The sequence below is a fragment of the Drosophila miranda genome, chromosome XL (genome assembly GCF_003369915.1).
Source record: "Drosophila miranda strain MSH22 chromosome XL, D.miranda_PacBio2.1, whole genome shotgun sequence".
NCBI classification, from domain to species: Eukaryota; Metazoa; Arthropoda; class Insecta; order Diptera; family Drosophilidae; genus Drosophila; species Drosophila miranda.
This window is the reverse complement of record NC_046673.1, coordinates 21,259,307-21,281,235: the sequence shown is the minus strand read 5'-3', so window position 1 is coordinate 21,281,235 and position 21,929 is coordinate 21,259,307. Positions and strand designations below refer to the sequence as shown.

At 49.0% G+C, this 21,929-nt stretch overlaps 2 protein-coding genes across 4 annotated transcripts in view; one reads left to right on the top strand and one right to left on the bottom strand.

Annotated features, from left to right (window-relative positions):
• Window positions 1-21,929, bottom strand: part of LOC108162163 (ubiquitin-conjugating enzyme E2-22 kDa-like) — a 42,167-nt gene that overhangs the window by 7,436 nt on the left and 12,802 nt on the right. For both annotated transcript variants that reach the window (XM_017296757.2, XM_033392544.1), the window contains one exon: window positions 13,853-13,893. The gene's annotated coding sequence lies outside the window, so the exon portion shown is untranslated. The remainder of the gene's footprint in view (window positions 1-13,852; window positions 13,894-21,929) is intronic.
• Window positions 8,554-21,454, top strand: LOC108162127 (AF4/FMR2 family member 4). Of its 2 annotated transcripts, none has more exons than XM_033392527.1 (7): window positions 8,554-9,038; window positions 11,308-11,742; window positions 12,381-12,596; window positions 14,488-16,918; window positions 17,222-18,722; window positions 18,795-18,861; window positions 19,262-21,454. In XM_033392527.1, exons 2-7 carry the CDS (start codon window positions 11,308-11,310, stop codon window positions 19,334-19,336), a joined length of 4,725 nt encoding a protein of 1,574 aa, XP_033248418.1. In that variant the 5' UTR covers window positions 8,554-9,038; the 3' UTR covers window positions 19,337-21,454. The 2 variants fall into 2 exon arrangements, with proteins under 2 accessions (XP_033248418.1, XP_017152198.1); XM_017296709.2 differs by having other exon boundaries at window positions 8,555-9,038; window positions 12,402-12,596.

The following is a 21,929-nucleotide window of genomic DNA, read 5'->3' as shown; positions in this document are numbered from 1 at the left end:
AATGAATGCGAAAGGCCTTACGTTGTATTTTACTATGTTTAGATAGTGTATTCTTTTGGATTTTTTCTATTTGGATTTGGTCTCTCAAGCAGCTAGCGAAAAACTGAGAAAATTCCTCGATTCTTGTTCGATTATTGAACAGAATAGCCCAAGTCCACTCTCCAGGATGGGCTTTCGGCTCACACACATCTTGTGGTGTAGTTTACATTAATTGGATAGCCCCGCCCACCCGCCAATGCAATGGAATAACCCTAATGTGTACCCGCCGCCTCCGCCGTCGCTGTCTCCTTCTGCTTCTCTGTTCCCCATTTGTCCCACTGCCGCCTGTGCGTGTGTATGTGTGTCATTACTTAACACCTACAGCCACGGCATTCAGCACGCCATTACACTATTACAGCAACAATAACAGGAACAGCTAGACTGTCTCCGGGGTCCGAAGGCTTGGATACCCTCGCCGATCCATCGTTCCCATTGAAGCTGTTCGATTTGTCTGGGGATTGGTACGTTATAGCCAATATAGTTCTTCGATCTGTTGATATTAATCAAGAATATATGAACGGATATGTACTATATACGATTCGAATATCGAAGGGATCGAAATAATAATACCCAGTGCCAGGGGAAGAGCCTAAGAAGGGCCGGATCGATGGGGGCTGCGAGGGCTTTGAACTACCCCCAAAATATAATACTTTCTGTCAAGCGACCATATTAGTCATCTACCCCTCTCCATGCCTGCCACTTTCTGTCTTGCTCTCTCCCTTTTTCTGTTTTCCATTGCATGCTAATTCTTTTCTGCCATTCGTAAATTAGTTTTCTTTTGTATTATTGCTTTTGGCTTGCCTTTCAGAAAGTCATTTTCCTGCGACTCCCTTCCCTTCCGTCCATTCGTGGCGTTAACTTCTAGTTTGGTCTGAAGCTGAAATCCTACAAGGGGGAATAAATCATTCAAAAGAACGGAGATATGCTACAAAAACAGGACAAATCACTTAAGCAGGTTATGTTATATACAGCCCAATTATATGCGTATACATATGAAATATGGACATTGCAGCTGCCTGAAAGTATGCAGCAAATATATACACGTAATCGCATTTAGCATAATCGGAAAGGGGGAAGGGAAAACACCCTGGTCAGCATCGCCAACGCCATCACCGTCGCCATTGCTGTGGCGACCACTCACAAAAGACAGAAGCACCGTTGCCTAGCCACCTGCTCTGCCAACACCAACCACCCCCGCCTCTTGGCCTAAATTGTAATGACTCAGCCTCAGCCCCTAGCCCGCCGACACGACTCGGTTACAATACTGGTACATATGTACATACCTCGACGTCCCATATAATGAGAGTGGCTGAAACTGGCTGCAACCAGAGCCAGAGCCCCTTTATGGCCGACCCATCCACTACCTCATCCATTGCTGCAGCTATGTAGGGGGCCTCCGCCCACACCCCCACCCCCGCCACCGGCTACTATGTCATAGACGCTTATCAAAAGCCAGCTATCAAAGGCAACGTTTTGTGTTCGCTTTGCCTTCTTACCTCCCCCCCCACACACACACAGACAGCTTTGCGTTGCTTGATAAGCATCTTTGAGACAAGCTCATGCAAGTCCGACGGTGGGCACATAATGACTGGAACAGGGAAAAACCCGTCACCCATTCAGCAATTGAAACGGTCGACTATGGGAATTAAATTTGCATGAAAAAGTTCGAGAAAAGGTTGCCACGGGTGATGTGCGTAATTGAAACCTTATTTTTTTTTATAATCAGCTTTGGCGTCAAAGCAGAGTAATAAGAGATTAATCTGTGGCTTGCAGATGACATGAGAGACGTTCTTGCAGACCGTAGCCAGGCAACATTTACTGAGCATGAGCGTATGAGTATGGGCTGCTATCATATCTTCAATATCAGCAGTTCGATTTGAGCAGATTTATGCCTTGTTTGCTCCACTGTCCGGTGCACATCTGCTGCGCTGCTCTGCTCTGACTCGTCTGCTTGATAACTAACTGTTTGCACTTCTCCTTCCTCTCTCTATCACTGGGTCTCTGGCTCTCATCATTCAATTTTCGTGTTATGCAGTTTCTCTTGTACATTCTTGACAGCCATTGAACATCCTCATTGAATTTATTCTTATTGCTGTCTGGCCTGACTCCCAGCCTTTCTTACTCTCGTTCATCCACTCTCTCGCTCTTTGCTAAACTGCTCACACTCTCGCTTGCTGACAAGCAGTTTAGCCGACGGCGACGGCGACGGCAACAGCGACTGAGACTGCGACGCAGCCACGACGAACAAACGATGAGCAAAGAGCAGGTTCTTTGTATACCCTTGTAGAGGATATTATCATTTGGGGCAGAAGCTTGCAATGCAGAAAGTAGGATATGATTCGCCAGAAATTTCAATGTACTATGGATATTACAAATTATATAAATTGAATATTTAACTAGCTTAAAATCCCTAGTTTTTCGAACGGTTGAGGAACCGGGCATTTATCAACAACCTGTGGCTTATGTGTTTCCGATGTACTATGCATAGAGCAAAGTTTTTTTTAAAGGGTGTCAGATGCTTCGCCTACCGAAGCTATTCTTGCTTTCAAGTTGTTCCTGTTGTCTTTTCTCTTGACTTTTTCTGCATGACACTAAATGGCCGCCGCTTCTAAGGGAAGGGATGCCGCCTTCTGGGGCGCTGCGGTTCTCCTTCTGCTCCTTGCGCTTGCTTGCTCCTTTCGGGTCCCAATTTATGAGGTCAATGAAATGTTTTGCCTGCCGCCCGCTGCGCGCTTCCCTGCGACGACAGTGGCGACGTCGCCCAGTAATACTGCCGTCCCAGACCCCACGACTATTATACATTGTCGTTAGAGGCGCCTCAATGTCATTGGGGGCAATGCTGCCAAAGGCTTTTCCCCTTCCCCTCGCCTTTGGCACAGTGTACCTCTAAGCGTTTTTTCCTCCAGCTGGCCCAAAAAGTGCCAAAAGAAGTAGGAACGACTGCCCGGCAAAGCAGAGAAGGAAAGAACAGAGGAGGAACGACATTCTGGATCACTTGGAATCTTAAACACGGAGTCGTTGCATAAGTCGACCGATTTCTACCCCTAGGACTTCGAGAATCCCAACAGATTAGATGAACGAAAACCGAAATCAAAAGAATTCTGTTCTTACATCGATATCCTGTTATATAAATATTTTCTAATCAATTTTTGGCTTACAGAACCATTAATCGATCTATCCCTTGGTAATACATTTTGTAATATCACATATATGAGGCTTACGAAATCTTGTAGCAATTACTTGCAGAACATTCCTGAATCAGCCAAACCCAAAATATTGCTCGTGTCTTCTCCTTAAATTCCAGCTAGGACAATAAGTCTTATAAGAGACTTTGATATACTTATGTACATAAGTGTACAGTCGACAGTCTCGTTCTTTATACATACTCGTAGTACACATATATTTATGTACAAACTGTATATGGAATATCTCTACTCATGGCTCTGTCGCGCCGCTAAGCTTTGCTGAAAGATTCCTTTGGGGCAGGGAGCAGACATGGGGTGTGAGCTCAAAAGAATCGCTCTTTAAGCTGTTGGCAAAGTTTTAGCGCTTATGGCTGACATTTTTTTGTCGCCCCGTCGTCTACACGTCCCCAATGTTCCGCTTTCGCCAATCGATTTTCAATCCGGGGCCCAGGCCCCCAGGCCCCAGGGCTGAGCTCCATGTCGGTTAAAGGCTGGCCCAAGCACGTTAAAGTAACTGCAAAAATCTACATACATTTGTTTTCCAAAAATCCAATGTGAAAATTGCTGGAAATAAAACGTTTGCCTACTTTTTGGGGCATTGCTTTGGGAGGCATTTGTGGCCATACACAGTGTCCATGTGAGCGGTCGGATTTATTCAAAATTAGATGTGGGAATTGAGGCTTTAATAATGTGCAAAACTTTCTATATTTATATAAGTATGCAGTCGGCAGACTTTGATAGTTTCTTCAATTTCTTGTGAAGCAAAGGCAAGCTTGTTTATTTAGTTTTAACATTTGGAAAGCCACATTATAAGCCACATACACACCTCAAATGCAGGCCCGATTATATTTCATACGACACTTTATTTGGCTTGGTTATATTTTCAGATCGATTCCACAAAACACCCCAAACACATTTGTTTACCCGTTCGACTGCACTCACCTGACATTTGCTCAGTCATTTCCATTGAGCGAATTATACAAAAAAAACTGTAGGTAAACGTTTTAAAATTAAACTTTCGCCAAAGAAGGTCAAACATTTGCCTTCACCTCTAATCGGAGGAGTTTAGCTGGGTATACATACATACATCCATGGCTACATAGCGTAGGTTTAGCCTTTTGGGCGCAACGGAGAAAGTGGTTCGATGATGTGGGGGGTTCGATTGCGGAAAACGGCGCTGACAAGTTTATTAAAAACTACCTCAACGTTGGGAGTGGATGTGGCCCCAATGAAAAAGCGCTATTGTACTATAAATATACATATATACATATGTATGAGCCATGTTACACGCATCCGCACCCGCACTAGCACCCTTTTGTGTGCTCAAATCAAGGTTGTCGCTGTGATTATTTAGTCAGTGGTTGAATGGGTAAGTGAATAAATGAGTGGCTGAGTTGGTGAGTGACTCGAAGGCGCACTCATTTAAAAGGGCATCAAGTCGAAGCAATCCTTCGAGTGATATTTGCCTAGACAAACAACAAGGGATTCCCTTTGATTCCGAGTACGAACGAGCATGGATTGTACACATATCCAAAATTAATTTCAACTTGAAATTCCCCATAGATGGGGCCAATCAATATGCATATGCGAGGACCCACCAAGCCTTGCCCCAAAAACGAGAACAAACTGCAAAATAACGTTTTTTTCTCATAAAGCAACCCAAAAAAAAAACCCAAGCATATAAACCCAAAGAAAAATCAGTCTAGTCTGACTTGTAGGGTCGAAGGTTTTGATACCCTAGCAGATTGCTCGTTCTTATGATGGAAATGAAGGTGTAGAGATTCGATTTGGATTTAGTAATTAACTAAAGGAATATATGAATACACATGGGCCCTATGGCATTCAGAAAGGCTGCCTTTGTGCCCTGCACACATTTGGTCATAATCAAAATGCCTTTTCTCAGGGTATACAAATTGTTTCGGTTTCGATTCGGCAGCCAACTGCAATAATCATGAGTGTGTGAGTAAGTTTTTGAGTGAGTGTGTGTGAGTGTGTGTCCGTTGTTCAAGGATGCTCGATTTTTATTTCCCCATTTGTGTACCCACATTTTTGTCAAGAAAAAGGGAATAATATTTTATACGAGTTCTCGAACTTTTGCTTAACACGGAGAGCCTGGCGAACATGGAGTGCAGCTGTCTAAATTGCCATAAAGATTATTATTCTGTTGAAATGTTGAAAAATCAAGTTAAAGCTTAAGCCAGACATCCCTCCACCCACACACCCCATCGAATGTATAAGCCGAGGGTCTCTGAATCGAGAGGGTATTCTGACGGTCCCCACAGTGGACTGGGCTTAAGTATCCCCTCTTTCAGTTGGTTGGCTTATAAACATGTCCGGTGGTACATTGCTAGAGGATTGGAGTTTTTGGCATCTTTCTGTCATGGTCGTTCACTGAGAGGAACATTCGATGAAGTCATACGGCAGGCAGTCCACCCAAGGGTGGAGCAATGGCAATATACGACCAAATCGTTTCTGGTTGACAGGAGATGAATTTATGTACTTTAATGCATTGAAAATTCAAGGAAAATTTATAAGAAATCATACTGCTTGTAGATCTTTTTCAGAGATACTTAAGGGGGGTTCTTGGGTATTGAAAGTCTAGGCAAAAGCATGACCCAATAGTCACAAATAATCCTGGTTTCGGAAAGCCCTTAGAAGTACGAGGAGCAGATCCTAGCTACAAACCGAAGCAAAGCTAAAATGTCTGATAAAATTACAATTAATAGGCGTAACCACAGCACATCACAGCACCAGTTCAATAGCGTCCTTAAGGCAATCAAATAACGCATGGCGAAATATCCGAGGATGCCTCCTTCTACCTCCATGGAAAGCCAAAGCAAAATGACTCTCTCTATATATATTGGTAGCAACAACAAGAAATTATGGATAATTGACTATACTAGAAAAAGGGACGAGTGGCCGAGGCCAATAACCTCCTTAGAGGCAAATGCAACAAATGGCGAGGGGGGTGGGGGTGGTTTGTGAGAGGTGAGGGGTGCACTATCCACTATCCAGAACTGAACTGAACGAAAACTTGAAAAGCCCGAGTACGGATGGAGTACGCGAACCGTTGCTGCAATTCCTTAAAATATTCATCAATTGTTGATGTTATTATTATTTCACTTCCGCCTCGTACTGTCGGGCGGGTGCGGTGCGGTGGGGCACAGTTCAATGAACCGTTGACACGATATGGCTGACCTCTCTATCCCCACCTCCCCACTGCGTCACTACAAATTGTTGCCGATGCAAACATATAAGTTTTCTTCTTTGGATTTATTTTTCAAAAATAATTCCCCAATGATTGATGCAGAGCAGTGGAGAAGGGGGCGGGGAGTGGAGTGGAGAGGGGCAGGCAGTAAAAGCCGAAAGGATGTGTGATTGCAACAGTTTCTGTTGGGCTTTTCTGGTGTTGCCAGAGGCAATTATGAAAAAGGCCACCACTGAAAGATATATAGCGACAGAGAGATAGAGCGAGAGAGAGGGTGTGGGGGTGGGGGTGGGATTGGGATTGGGATAGAGAGAATCCGTGCCAATGGCCTTCTAATGTGTGTGTGTGTGCTTTGGCAGCATTTAAAGGAGCCCTTCCATGCCTACTCCTCCTTCTTTGCTCCACGTTCTCATCGCCGCCTCGCTGTGTGTGAATGAGTAACCGAACGGAATGGATGCACGCCGGCAGAAGCGACTTGGCCCAGCGCCAATTGCATCGTTCGAGAAGTCATTTGAGGACAATGCCACGACAAATGTACAGCAACAGCAACAGCAACAGCCACACCAGCAGCAGCAGCAGCCGGCCGTCCAGGCAGCGGTGAGTGTCCTTTAGCCTATATATACACATACATCCTATATATCACGATAATGTACCGTAAGAAATTTCCCAAAGAGAGAGAGAGGGAGAGAACAGTGTTTTCCTTCTTGTAGAGTCTTACCCCTTGCACCCGCCATGTGCATGGACGTGTGTGTGTGTGTGTGTGTGTGTGTGTGTGTGTGGTGTTGTGCTCCGACATGTCATACACACATTATGCAGAGCTAAAATTAATTAACCACAGTATGAAATCAGCTAAAGCTTGGCCAAAGCTTTCCGCCTTCCATGTGTGGCACATGGACAGAGGGGCTGGCCTGGCAAGCAGCGTGGGAAATGGGGCATGGGGCATGGGGCATGGCACGGGCACTGCATGGGATGTATGCCAAAATCATGCAAATAGCCACTTAAAAGTCAGGGCAACCAAACGCTTTTGGCTAATAAACAAAATGAACCTTAAACGGCAACAACACGAATCACACGGAGGATCAGGCAATCCCCCCGCGCCCCCCTTGTCTGAGACACGCGTCGCCACTCCCTTGCCCCTCACCCCTCACCGGAGACTGTCTAACTGTGGAGAGGCCAGAAGAGGCCTGGCCTGAGGCAGTGGCACACATCCGCCTCAAATGTGAAGTGCTCCAAATAATGTCATTTAGCGAGAGGACCACGACCACCCCAACGGCAATGTTGAGAGCGAGAGCCAGAGCCAGAGCCAAAAAGAAACCGGAGAGACAGAGAGGGAGTGAGACAGGAGAGGGCAAGAGCGAGCGAGGGAGACAGAGAGAGCAGTGCCCAAAAATGAAACATGCAAAAGCATCATCCATGGGGGAGAGTCGTCGTACAGCCAGTGCTTCCTTGGCAGAAGAGATAGAGGGTAGAGAGGAAGCTGCGGGGTGGCAGAAACAGTGCAGGGCAGAAGATTAGAGACCAGTTTTACGCAAAGTGGAGAGCACTTAATAATACCTACAAGATCCCTTAAACGAAGTAGGATTTTAAATTAAATGATCAAGTGGAAAATCTTTAAAATTCTCTTAGATGAATATCTAAGAATATGGCTCTGTAACACGGATACACGATGCATACATAGTTGATGTCATGCCAAGTTTTCCCTAATTTTTGGATGCAAAAGACATATTCCAAATACAATTTTAAAGCAGATTAGAATCTCCGGTCACCGCTGGCGTAATAACTCTCCATGACCCCAGACCGAAATTTGGCACCAATCTTATATGCAAATAAGCTTTTATCAGAGTGCTTCTAATCAGTTGCCCGCCGCTGTACCCCACTCGGAACACACCCACACCCTCAGGGACTTGACTCTTGAAGCTTCACACGATACAGCTGAGTCCGTCCGTCCACTGACTGAGGATGCCGAAGAGCTTTGCAGCCAGTGGGCGAGCTTTCGCACCGCACAGCAGCAGAGCAAAGCGAATCGAATCGAAGCTTTCGGCTAACCGACCGCCGCCCCTCGACGCTGTCGAAGCAATGCCGCAGCAGCAGCAGCAGCAGTAGCAATCGCAGTCGCCGTCGACGCTGTGCTCATTCAGCGTTTAGCATACATTTCGGGGCTTTCGGCAGTACGACGCTAACGCTGCGTGCGTGCGGTTTAACGGTAAAAACGTGACGGAGAGAGAGCCAGCCAAAGCCAGGCGTGTGAAGTGAGGGAGAGAGAGAGAGCGAGCTAGGAGGAGAACGAGAGCGAGCGAGGCGGTGCGAGGCGAGACAGAGGGAGATACCAAATAGAAGTCCGCGTTAAGAAGAAAATCAAACAGAACAAGAAGCAGCAGAGGGCACAAATTTGTTCTTAATTTATTTTTTTTTGTTCAGTGACAAAAAAAATACAAATAAATTGTTGAAAAATTGATAAGGCCCGAGATCCAGAGTCCAACACACAAGCGATAAGCAATATACTCGCACCCGCTCTGGCACACACGCACACACACATAGGCTGAAGGAGGAGTAAAAGCAGCAGAGGAGCAGCGTAACGGCATCTAGTTATTTTTTTTGGGTCCGCGGTGAGTACATTAACGGTAAACAAAATCAAAGGCGGAGGCAGAGGCGGAGTCAGCGGCAGAGGTAGCGGCATCGGTGTTAACGGGCAGAAGGCTACGACGGGCAGTAACGGAAACAGCACGCTGTTCAAAACAAGGTGTATTTGTACAAGGTGAGGCCCTTCCGCTGTGCCAGTCGCATATTTAATTCTCTAGCCTGGTTCTGCCCCTCCTTTGCATTTTCAGGTGAAAAAAATAGGCGACTATTGTGGGAGGCATACCCGGGCAGTGCCTCACCTTCTATTAATACACCTTGCTGGCAAACAATAGGCGGCTTTCTCCTGCCTTCTTTGCTCTCTACCTCTTTCCCTCACTCTCTGCCAGGCAATTCTTCTTCCTTTGATTTCTCTTCTTCCTTCTCCCTGTGTTCCTCTCTTCACCCTCTCTCCTTCTCTGTTCCCCCCGTCTGCTTCTCTTCGTCTTTGCTCACACCGCTGCGTCTACTACTGTTCCTCTTTGCTCCCCGCAGTTCTTGTTCTCTCTCTTTCCCTCTTTTCCTTGCAGCTCTTTATTTAAATTTTAATTAATTTAATTAAGCGTTTGTCTCTTCCTTCCTTCGCTCTCTTTCTCTCTCGCTCTCTCTCTCTCTATATTCCCTTCTTCGTCTGCTTCTTGGCCGACGTTTTTTTTTGAGAGCGCAGCCTTAATTCGTGCTTTACGATTCCTGTCCACGTTTCGCTTCCTGCCTCACACACCCCACACGCCCACCACCCCTCTTCACTGCCTTCTCCAACAAAAACCAACAGCAACAACAACAACAAAACAAGAAAAACCGTATTTTCTTTTCTGTACACCACAAAAACAAAGGCAGACCCCAGACCCCTCCCCTCCCCTCCCCTCCACCACCATACTCAGCCACAGTCACCCATTCACCGTTACCAAAAAATACATTGGTGGAGGAAGAGGGAGGGAGCGGCAGGGCAACAGGACGCGAACCTATTTGCTTGCCGCAGCACGCGTTGCCTTCAATTTGAAAATCGTTGCATAGTTGCCACAGAGAACGACAGAACGACAGAGCGATGGAGAGAGACAGAGAGTCAACTTTAAATTAATTTGTGCCCCAAGGTCCCGCAGAGACAATAAACGGAACCCCCCTACGAGACCCCCTTGGAGGCACGCTTCCATTCCACACCCCTCTCCCCGTCGCCAACCCGACAGGGCCATGAACAGTTTTTTTTTTTGTCGCCTCCCAGCGACGATTCAGGCGCCATGTGTCAATCATCGTCCTCTCTTCTCTCTGCTCTGCTCTGCTCTCTCTGGCTGGGTGGTGTGTGTGTGTGTGTGAAAGGATTTCTCCTTGAGCGCTTTTAATGCGTGTGCGGCATGCATTCCATGAAGCTGCAGCGTGCCCCCGTGGATATGTTGCATGCAGCGTGCATGAACGTGCCCGTCTGTTGCTCCAGTAAACTTAGCCTGCCCGCAGCAGCCGTCGCATCCATCAACAGCCTTGTTCAGAGCCTGAAAACTTAAAGCCCGCTAATGGAGCCCGAGCCCCCCCGCCCTCCCCGAACCAGGGAGATAACTTGAAACTGAGCTTTAGCTTAAAGCTGGCAAGCATCCTAGGGATTGGGGGAAAGCATATTTGATGGGATGTGGAATGTGCTGACTTTATAAACCTTTAATGGTATCTCCTTGAGGAAGTTAAGAACGGCGACTGGGATCCTGGATGGCGGCAAGAGTGAGCATTAAAGGTCGTCGGATAGGATATCTCGCAGCCAACTGCCGAACCGAACCGAACCGAAAAATCATTGAAATTGGAAAACAAATTTCCGTTCTGTGTTCGTACACATGGCCTCCCCTCCCCCCTTCTATAGATCCCGAGTGCACATAAAACAAAGGGAAAATCGAGAGACTGGGATTCATGCCACCTGCTGTTTGCCCCCGAAGCGAAACCGTAACCGTAACCGAAACGAAAGCACACGAAGCCAATGCCCAAAACCAGAACCAAAACCAAAACCGAAAACCCAATTACAACCGAACGAATAGGAAAACAATCGAAACAGGACCCGGTCCTGACAAAGCTTCAGTTTAAAAAAATCACATGTGGCAAAGCGGAAAATCCATAGAGACAAAACGCCGCGGGGAGCCCAGTGCCAGATCTCTCTCGGGCCTCCCCGATGCAACGAAAAACAAGAGAAACCCATTGTCAAAGCATTTAATATCATTTTGCGGAAAAATGCAGTCGCAACCGCCTAACACACCCGCCTTCTCTCCCTCTCGCTCCCTTTTCCAGATGATGGAGCAAGGTGCACGGAAACAGACAGCGACAACCGCAACGACGAGGAATAGAGGCAGCGCCAGCGTAGCAGCCAGCACCATTGTGGCACCAGTCACCAGCAGCACCACCAGCACCAACACCACCACCACCACATCCTCCTCCCCATCGTCGTCATCGTCGGCCACCTGCTCGGCGACGATTGTGGTCAAACAGCGGCCGCCACCGCTGAAGACGGCCACGACAACGGTGACCACGACATTGGTCAGCAGCAATGAGGGTGGCCAGCCGCTGCCACCCATTGCCCAGGCCAGCTATCGGGGGGGAGTGGGCACAGGGGGGGCCACCCTGACCACACCCTCAACGCCTCGGATCGAGCTGAGCCGCGCCTCCAGCTCGTCCCATCACGAGGAGGATAGCCGTGAGAGCAGTCCCGAGAATGTCTTCGAGCAGGTGAGTCTTTGGTTAAGGATACCATACCGTTATTCATCGTATCATCATCGACCATTTAAGCTAACGAATAGTAATACATTGTGAGCTAATTATTTGTACTTTGTTCTGGGTTTTTTTTGTCTTTTATTTGCGCCTGTGGTGTTGTTGCCTCTGTCTATCTCTCCACCTCTACCTCTACCCCTCTACCCCACTCTGTCGATATCGATATCTATATCTGTGTACATCTGTCTCTTTCTCTGTCTGTAACACTCTCCGATGCTCGCTCGCTCCCCCCATGCACACACACGCCCGCAAAAAACAACCTGAAAACCCCTTGAAACCCAATGGAACCGCAAAAACCCAACACCCACAAAACCTTACTTTGCTCCTGATGATCCTGCACACAAATTACAAATTGGCTGTTGATTTGTTGATATCGTTTATGTGTGCTTTGTCGTATGCTAACCAACACCCAATACCACACATCCCATCCACCCCACCGATCCACCTGAATTGCATGCATATACCCTACCACCCACCCCCAACCCCCACCCACATCTATCGCTCTCTTGAACGAAACGAAAACCTTAAACGAAACAAAACCAAAATTGTGTGTGTGTGTACTGGCTGGTTTTTGTGGTTGAACTAATGCTCTGAAGGTCGGCACTGGCACCCTACAGGAAACGATTGGCCTTGGCTTTCGGGAGGAGGGCGCCTTGGAGTTACGCAGCTCCACCGAGGAACTGTACTTCATGGATCCCGAACAGAAGAAGGAGGAGCAGGAGCGCATCCAGCAGCAGCAGCAACTGCAACAGCAGCAGCAGCAGCAACAGCAGCAGCAGCAGCAGCAACAACAGCAACAACAGCAGCAGCAGGTGAGTTTTGATTCACCTCCTGTCTGTGCGGGACAGCGACAGCTTCCTCATTTCCCCTTAAACAGGAACAGGAACTGAGGCTGCAGAAAGCACTGACAAGCCGGAAATTGCTTTAACGGGGACGAGAGATAGTGAAGAGGGACTGAAGGATGTGCTTGGGACACTGAGCACTGGGGACGAGGGTAACCGCAGCGCCAACAGAAGTTGAATTAATAATGCAATATTGCATTCAAGGGTCTGGGAAACGCAACAGCAGCAGCGGCGGCAGCGGCGGCGAAGGGAAGGGCTGACAGCTGACAAGTGGGCAGCACTTTATGCCTCGCTCGCAGTGCCAACCCGCTTCAATTTCATGCTTGCCAAAGTTTCATTTCGCTGGGGGCCACTGTTACTCTGGGCGTGCCATCGAAGAACTCTGTCAGCTGCGTGCGCGAGAAGTTGCCAGATCCCAACTGGCAAAAAGTTATCAATTGGCCAGCCCGGACGACGGAACCAGAGGGGGAAGAACAGGACCCTCTAATTACTAAGAAGTTTCGAATTGATTGTTTGGTCACGGGCCAGTCCTAATTGCTGCAAAGAGTTTTGCTCGAAGGCAGTTCCAATTTGTCCAACGAAACGATGCCAATTGGAGCCAGGTGATTGCTGGTTGCTGGCTGCCCCACTGACTTGTGAAACTTTTAATTAAATTGATCGATATTTTTATATTGCCATTACATCCATTTTATCCGTTCATTCATCCGTTCAGCCGGCCAGCCCTGAAATACTCACGAGTACTTAAATCGTTACCCTCATCGAGGGATTTCATTGTGGGCTTTGACTTAATTGAATCAATTTCGAATTCATATCAATTATGGAATTAGTTTAGCAATTCGACAGTTCGACATGTTTCAGTAATTAGCTTGGCAATCGGTTTACCAGCATAACTACATATGTATGTTATATATATGCGGGAATTGCAGTAATCCCACGACTAGAACACCCATCGAATGTAGGGAATTTGGGGCAAAGCTTAGTCCGGCGAGACTCGAGTCGAACAGTGATGTGTCTCGTCATGCACACGACATTTATTTCGTTCTCAGGAACGCTCTTTTACGGCATTCGCTTGTGCCTTTCAAGTAGAGCCCTGTCATGTTAAACAAATACTTATTGAAAAGCATTGAGTTTCTAAGGAAGTCGAAGGAAGTCCATCGTTCTTTCAACTTGGAATATATATCGTATTCCTATAATGCATATCAAATAAATGATGATAGTGTACTTACTATGGTGATCCGCGAATTTCTTACTTCAGATATGTTCCGATCTGAAATCAAAGAAAATATAAAATTATCGAAATTTTATCGATATGAATCTGTATTGATGCAATCACTTTTCGAAAGGAAACAGATTGTTATATCCGAGCTGTAAGCTTCAATTATATTTGTTGACCGATAACCGATCAGCGATAACCGATTACCACAATTTCCACGAATTAAATTTGTTTAAATGCTTCCGACCCATATAGTTTTTTCCTTTAACTCAAGGCCATACATCGAATACTGAATACTTCTTACAGCCTTGCCCTTCGTTTACCTGACACGCCCACAACAGCCAGTCCCGGCCGTAGTCCCGCTCCCAAGCCCTGAATCCGGCATGGGAAAATCGAATGCAGCTCTGTCTTTCGCTGTCTCTGTCCTGTGCTTTCTTTCCTTCGTTGATTGACAGCCGCGGGGGCTTGGAGCGGAGATTGCCGGGGAATGCGATTGACACGGAATCACGGAATGGGGTTCGATGATTTCCGGAGCGGTGTCCTAGTTTGCCTTTGCCTTTTCCTTTCCCTTACCACACCTCTTGCCTCTTCTTTTGTCTACTTTTTCTCACTGATTGCTTTTACGTTTCTATCTTTTGTGGCGACCAGGCAACCACGAAGCGCTCCTCGCCGCACATGTTCAAGTTTGACGACCACCAGAGCTACCTGCAGCAGCACCAGCGCAAGGACTCGGCCAGCTCGGAGGTGGCAGCTCTGCTCTGCATCTCGGGCCGCACAAGCCGCATCTCGAGCGTCGGAAGCCAGGGCTCGGCCGTGAGTCGCCTCTCCGCCGTGTCCGGCGTCTCGCGCTCTCCTTCGCCCCATCGCATGCTGCTGGAGACCTCCTTCTGCGGTCCCAAGCCACTGGAGCAGGGTGCCACCAGTGCCGCCGCAAGCACTGCCTCCACGGCGGCCAGTTCGTCGCACAGTCACGCCGAGACCTCGGCAGGTGGAGGCGTAGTGACAGGAGCAATGCCAGGAGGCGTGGCAGCCAATACAGCGCTGCTAGAGCAGCTGTTGCTAGCCCGCAAGCACGATCCCACCCAGGCGGTGCTGGCCGAAGGCATCAAGGTGCTGCCCCCTGCCCCGGCCACGGCCACAGGTACCAGCAGCCGCCGGAGCAAGCTGGCCAACGGCGAATCAAAGGCCAAGACGGCCGGCAACGCTGGGGCTATGGGCGCCCAGCGACGGAGCACCAAGAGTCCGGGCCAAATGGTAATCGGCAAGACCCCCAGCGGCACCGAGTACATTCGCATCAATCTGCGGCCGGACCACATGTACAGTGACAAAGGCATTGCGGCCAATGAGCGTGTGGTGGAGGCGCCCAACCAGCTGACGCCCGTCTACTCCGCCTCCGCAGGACAGCCCAAGCCACCCGCCTCGCTGAGCCTGCAGGGTGGCGCCGGTGGCCCCATCGATGAGAACCGCCTGACGCCGACGGCGAGTCCTAAGCCGGGGAGGCATGCCCTGCGCTTGGGCAGCCGCTCGCCCTCACCCTCGCCGGCGGCTACCTCTGTGTCCCGCAAGAGTTCCTTCAGCTCCCTCTTCCGGCTGGGCAAGGACTCTCCGGACTCGCCGCGGGAGTCTGCCCGCTCCCGCAGCAAGAGCAAGGATCGCACAGCGGTTGCGGCGGCGACAACGACAACAGGCTCCTCCCAGAATGTGACGCCCAGCAAGCAAAAGTCCGTGCTGGCCATCTTCAAGTCGGGCAAGCGGGGCAGCAGTGCCGGCACCGATGGCACCAAGAGCTCCAAGAGCTCTTCTCCCATCGATCCGAGCTGCGAACCGCCGCCGCCGCCACCACCGGCCCCCGGATCGGGTGGATTACCCGGAGGACGCAGCCGGACACCTGCCGGTTCCAGGCCGGGCAGCCGGCTGCGGTACTACGATGAGCCGGTGGAGGGCGTCATTCACATACCGCTGCACACGCCGCCAGAGGAGCGCGAGGCCCGCACCCTGCTCCAAGGCATCCAGAACCTGATTGCAGCCCCCTCTCCGCCCCCCATCCAGGCCAGGACACCGCCACAGCCACAGGCACAGTCGCAGCAGCAGCAGCCGCCGGCCGCCTCCTGTGGAGCCGTGTCAGTAACCGGAAACGGATCCGGAGCCACCATCACGGCCAGCCAGTTGGCGGCGGCCGCCGCTGCCCTGCGACCTGTGGGCCAGCGGAAGGCGGTGGCCCAGCGGCCAGACCTGGATGCCATCCAGTCGCTGCCCTCCCAGGAGGAGGTCGAGAAGGAGAAGGGCTGGAGCCTGGAGGTGCAGCGGCACAGCTCGCAGGACTCGCAGGAAACACTGCAATCGGTTAGCTCTGTGGTGAGTGCCCGAGCCTCGAACCTAGCCCAGATCCACCAGGAGCAGGAGCCTCCGTCGGTGCGTGAGAACGGGCTGGGGGAGATGCAGCGCCTGCCCTCGGTGGACAGCACGCAGAGTGCCTGCGAGCCGCCGCGCCTTGTCCACACGGTGGCCACCGTCAGTGCGCCCCAATCCGAGGATGCGGCGGCCAAGGAGCGCCGTCGGCTGCTGTTCGCCACGCGGCTGGGTTCCGGAAGCCAGGAGCAGATATTCTCCACGCAGTTCAGCATCTCGAAGACGGAGAGCCAGTCCAGCCAGCTGTCCGAGCAGGTGCTCGAGTCCACCAACAACTCGACGGCATCCGACGGACCGTGCCCCGCCGACGGACTGCAGCGCCAGGGCACTGTCATCCGGCGCGCAGAGCCACCACCGCCGCCACCACGTGGAGTCTCCAGCTCCGAGGAGGAGCAGCCGGCCAGCAGCAGCAGCAGCACTCTTCCCCCAGTGGTGATGCGATCCAAGCACCGGTCGCGTCCCACATCCGAGGATGAGGGTCCGGCTCAGGCTCCGGCGGCGGATCTTCGCCACTCGCGCTATCTGGAGAACTTCGATGTGCGCCGGAAACTGCATGAGAATATGCCCCTAGAGGGGAAGGAGGTGCGCCGACGGCAGCAGCAGCAGGAAAGTGTAAATGTAACCCCGGTGCCACGGAAACCCAAGCGACAGAGTGTCCCGGAACCAAAACGTGAGTAAAGAAAAAAAAAAAAAGAAAATAGGAAAAAGAAAAAAAAAAAAAAAACATCATGCTCCTTACCAATTTTTTTGGATGCCAATCACTAGAAATGGAGAGATCTATGGTATAAAAGATAAAAAGATTGTAGAACTCATAGAAGTACACCACAAGTATAAAAAGTGCGTGACGTCTCTCTGCTAGAGAGTAGAGAGGAGGAGATTAGACGGCTGGGACCTATGATATCCATAATCGATGTGTTCCATATATATATTCTATAAAAATCGTAGCACTTATTTTGTTCCATCTTTTTCGCAGGTGAAACTTCGCAGAGCTCTGGCGGTGCCACTCCCACCACTCCAACACCCACACCCACACCCGCAACAGTCATCGCACCATCAACCGCCGGCAAGCCACCAACTCCAACAGACAGACCCACGCCCACTGGAGTTCCAATTGCCACGGAAACTGGAACAGGAACAGGAACGGGAATGGAAACTCCGACGCCTACGGCCAGCCCGGAACCGATGTTCACCTCGCCCCTGGCGGAGCGGCGTCTCTCGCAGTCGACGGACGATCACGAGCCCGTGGAGTCGTCGGAGAGTGAACGCGATTCCGATATGGCCGGCAGTTCGTCGGTGACGACAGCGGTGGCCGTAGGCGGGGAGGGCCAGGGTCAGGGCAAGCGGCACCACTTTCCGCGCAACGTTTGCGTAATTGAGGAGCACGAGAGCACCGGCCTGGTATCGCAGGAGTCCTTTGACGACGAGCTGCCGTATATACCGACGACCCTGCCGGAGGAGCGGGCGCAGGGTGTTCCGCTGATACCGATGAAGGAGAGGGCCAACATGGAGCTGAAGACTTGTCCCGTGGACAGACCGCGCTCTACGACGCCCCTGAATCCGTCGCACCTGGAGGAGTACTGCACGGGCATCATGACGCCGCAGGATGCAATCCATGCGGGTGTCCACGAGCTGGACAACGGAGGGTCGGCAGCAGGAGGCGCAGGAGCGGTGGGTGGCGGTGGTCCTGTGAGGGGAGAAAAGCTCCGAATCAGTCTGCCCCGCAAGGAGTCGATGGGTAAGGAGAGCCGCGCCCCGGGCCAGAGCGCCAAGTCGCCGCGACGCATCTCCAATGCCAGCGGAAAGTCGTGGTTCGAGTTCGCGGAGGAGGGCCTGCGCGCCAACAATCTGGAGCGCAAGGACTCCAGCAAACAGTTGCTGCCAGCTCCAGCTCCAGGTTCAGGGGCAGTTCCAATTCCAGTGCCAGTTACCGTCCCCAATCCGGCCCCAACTCCAGCCTCGGCTCCGGCTTCCGTCGGCCTGGAGGAGCCCAAGCCGAGGGCATCCACACAGCGAAAGCTGTCTGGCCACTGGATCGACTTTGAGAACATCCCGGAGAAGCGCAAGCCGGCCAAGCGGATCACCACGCTGCCCAAGGAGACAATAGCCGCGAGCGCCCCGGCCACCACCAGCTCCTCCTCGGCATGCGGCAGCAGCCACCGATCCGGTGGCACTGGCTCCGGCTCGGGGCATCATCATCATCACCACCACCAGACGCGGCCAGGCTCGCAGGATATGACCACTGGAGCCAGCGATAAGCTACACTACAACTATGTGAAGCCGGAGGACTGCCAGTGCGAGTGCCACGAGGCAGAGCGCGGAGAATCCTCTACGGCCACAGCGGGCGCCGGAGACAGTAGCACGGGTACGGGTACGGGCACTGGAACGAACAGCGATTCTCTGGCCTCTGTCGAACTGCTGCAGCAGGGTGAGGACATGTTGCCGCTGCTCGATCCCGAGCCACAGCCGGAGACCAGGTAACCACCCTTTTACCCCTCCACCCATTGAAGGATCAGCCAGTTCTAATCCTCCTAATCCCCCCATTACAGAATCTATACGGACGAGGAGATGCCTGCGCCAACGCGACATGGCAGCAAAAGCAGCGGTCTTGGCCGGGTGAGTTGAGAGTACAGTCCGTATCGGAAGGATAAGCGCGATAATGGCACTGATATGGACCTCGAGTGCTTTACTTAATCATGGAATGTTGCCATATTTGAATGATCCAAATGCTGCCATCGCTTTCACATTATGCTCGACTCGAGACAATCAAATAAATCGAGTCTGAATGCTTGAATGCCCTCCAAGGGAGATCTAGTATCTGTTACCTAAAAGTGATTTCAAACCACAGTGATATGCAGATCTTCAGTTCTAACATAGCTTCCTCCGATACGAGAGAAAGCACGTCTGAATATTATTTGGCATCGAATAGATTGTGAAACAAGTTCGATTTTCCGCAGCTCAGAAATCCGTGAAACAAACACAACTAATCCCAAATCGGTATCCTTCTAATCCACAGACACAAATGGAGGAGTTTCCCCGACGCGACGCCGGATCGAGCTCACGGAATCGAAAATTTCCCGATAGAAAGTAAGAAGAAAGCAATTAGCTCGAGCATTGGATTCAGTTTCGAATCGTGGTTCATGGTAGATCTTCAGGGTAGCTACACCAGTAATCTTTCTATATGTAAGTCGACTCACTAAACTAAGGGCCAGCAGTGTGTGTCCTCTTGGCCTATATCCTCAATGTACCTCAAGCAGTGTGGTTGTTATAAGCAGAGACGAACGACGCGACTATCGATCGATCGATCAGAGTACGAGTACACGAGTGTTTCCTTTCGATTCGATTAGCTAAAATCTATATGAATACCTACATATACATATGTATTACTCGGTACTACGATATATAACACCATATATGCATACACATATTGTATTGTATAGGGTAATGTGTTTTTTTTTTTATAGCAACAATTATTGTAAAACTCACTTTATAGCAATCTTGAGGCTGGTATTTTCCCTAGAAACTTTTTCGCTGGCAATTTTTACTACTACCTACTATATGTGATCTCCAGATAAAATGTTGAATGATCCATGCTTGGATCAGATTAATATATACATATATAGCTATAAGTCCGTGTATTCGTGTGTAGTTTGTTAAATAGCTCAGACAAATCCTCTTGATATCTACTTGAGATCCCTGTCCCTGTTCCTGTCCTGTCCTCTGGGAGTCTTAAGATTCCGACGTGGTCGTAGCAAAGTCTAGTACACATACATTCGATACTAATTATAGCCTGATCCATAGCATTTAGTTCAAGTTCGAAGCGTTAATTAGTTAGTCCCCTCCCATTTAGGGGTGTGTTGTACATAAATAAGTCTAATTGTAGATTATGTTGACGATTTACTACGATTATGGTATTTTTTTGAAAGAATATCTCACCAAGTATTTGACAATTTGTATGGGTTTACTACTATATTATATATAGCCAACAAAACTGCCAGCAGCACACACACACATGACATTTGAGACAACATTTTGGTTTGGTTTCCGTTTTTGGGGGCATGCTTCAGCTGGTGGGAACCGAACCGGTTAGGTAACAGCATTTTGTAGCATGCCCTCTATAAACGGTTTATGCGCAAATTATGATGATGATACGATTTACCCTCTCACCGACTATTTGCTTAGAAAAAAAACAAGCCCCCTCCCCGTCAACCTATGGAAAACATATTAGGAAACCCCTTAGCTAGTCTTTAAAATACCTAAAAATTGATTGAACTTAACGAACAACGGACATTCATTGAATTGAAGCAAAAATAATGAAAAATTAAGCAAATACAAGTTAATATAATATTTAACGGGAAATGAAAGGAAAGAACGCAAGAAGCTACATATAGGTAAATTATACAATACATAACGAACATTGAAAATGTGCAAAAGAACCTAGGCAAAAGATGATGACAACTGTACACGAGTTTAGCGAAAGAATTTCAACATAAGCACACGATGAAGCATTCACTGCGGTGCCATAAAGTGTGGCCCCCACAGCCTCGAGAGACTCCACTATGAGATCTTATAAGCATAAGGATACAACCGCAGACGTCGATGTTGTGGGAAGGAGTTAGCCTCTTCTTTTTTTTTATTGGGTAGCAGAAGTGGTCAAGCACAAAATGCACTGGCAATATATAGGAGAAACGAGTAGAGAGGCAAAGATCTTAAGAAACCATATATATTCATAAATAATTACCGATATATACCATTCGCACACACAGAAGTTCTTTCCCGTTTCAAACTGTTTGAATATTTGTCCTTTTTTTGAATACACTTTTTTTGTATTAAATAAAAACAAGCGAAGAAAATGTTGTTAAAAATGCATTTACATTGAAAACAGAAAAAATAAAACGAAAATTAAGAGAGAGTTGATGGTTAAATAAGCAAACAAATATGTATGTATGAAAAATTGTTACCAACATTTAAGCATTCATAAAAAAACAAAAGACAAAAGTGCTAAGAGAAACAAGAACAAAACAAATGAATTAATAAATATATATGCACATTCATTATTTAAAGGTACTTACATACATGTGTATGTATGTACATACATACATACATACAGGCAGCAAAAAAAAAAAACAAAAATCCAATGAAAACGGAAATCAAACAGACATTAATTGAGAAATATTCATTAAAGTGGCAAAAATCATATATAAACAAATGTTTCCTCTGCTTATTTTGGTTGTGTTTAGATGGGGTTTGGACCTGCACTCGTTTGGGATATTTACATTTAACGGTATTTGGGGTTATCTTATCGCAATCGAGGTTCTATCGACGCTACGTTGGCAATCGATCATGATTTTGCGGCTATTTAGCATGCATATAGGGCTCAGGCCTAATGCCGCACGGTTGACAGTGTCATCGTGATAAGGTACCGACGTCAATGTCTTGAACTTCCGCTGACCGTGTCTTTGTCCCAGATCACGATTAAGAGCCACGTATAAACGTCGCAAACAACCCAATCACGCACACACACACAGCCGCGCATTCTGACACACTGACACGCACTCAAATGACCCGCTCTCCACTGCGCAGGCGCGCTCTCAACCTAGAGAGAGAGAGAGAGAGAGCGAGAGCGAGAGCGAGGAGCTCTCTTGCTGCTCTCTTGGAGCACCCGCCAGGCGGTCAGCGTATAA

What these genes read in the sequence shown, in the direction of transcription:
- LOC108162127 (XM_033392527.1), top strand. Translation starts at nt 11,308, where the DNA reads ATGATGGAGCAAGGTGCACGGAAACAGACAGCGACAACCGCAACGACG. An exon ending in GAGCCACAGCCGGAGACCAG is followed by an intron (nt 18,723 to 18,794) that starts GTAACCACCCTT and finishes CCCCCATTACAG; the next exon opens with AATCTATACGGACGAGGAGA. An exon ending in AAAGCAGCGGTCTTGGCCGG is followed by an intron (nt 18,862 to 19,261) that starts GTGAGTTGAGAG and finishes TCTAATCCACAG; the next exon opens with ACACAAATGGAGGAGTTTCC.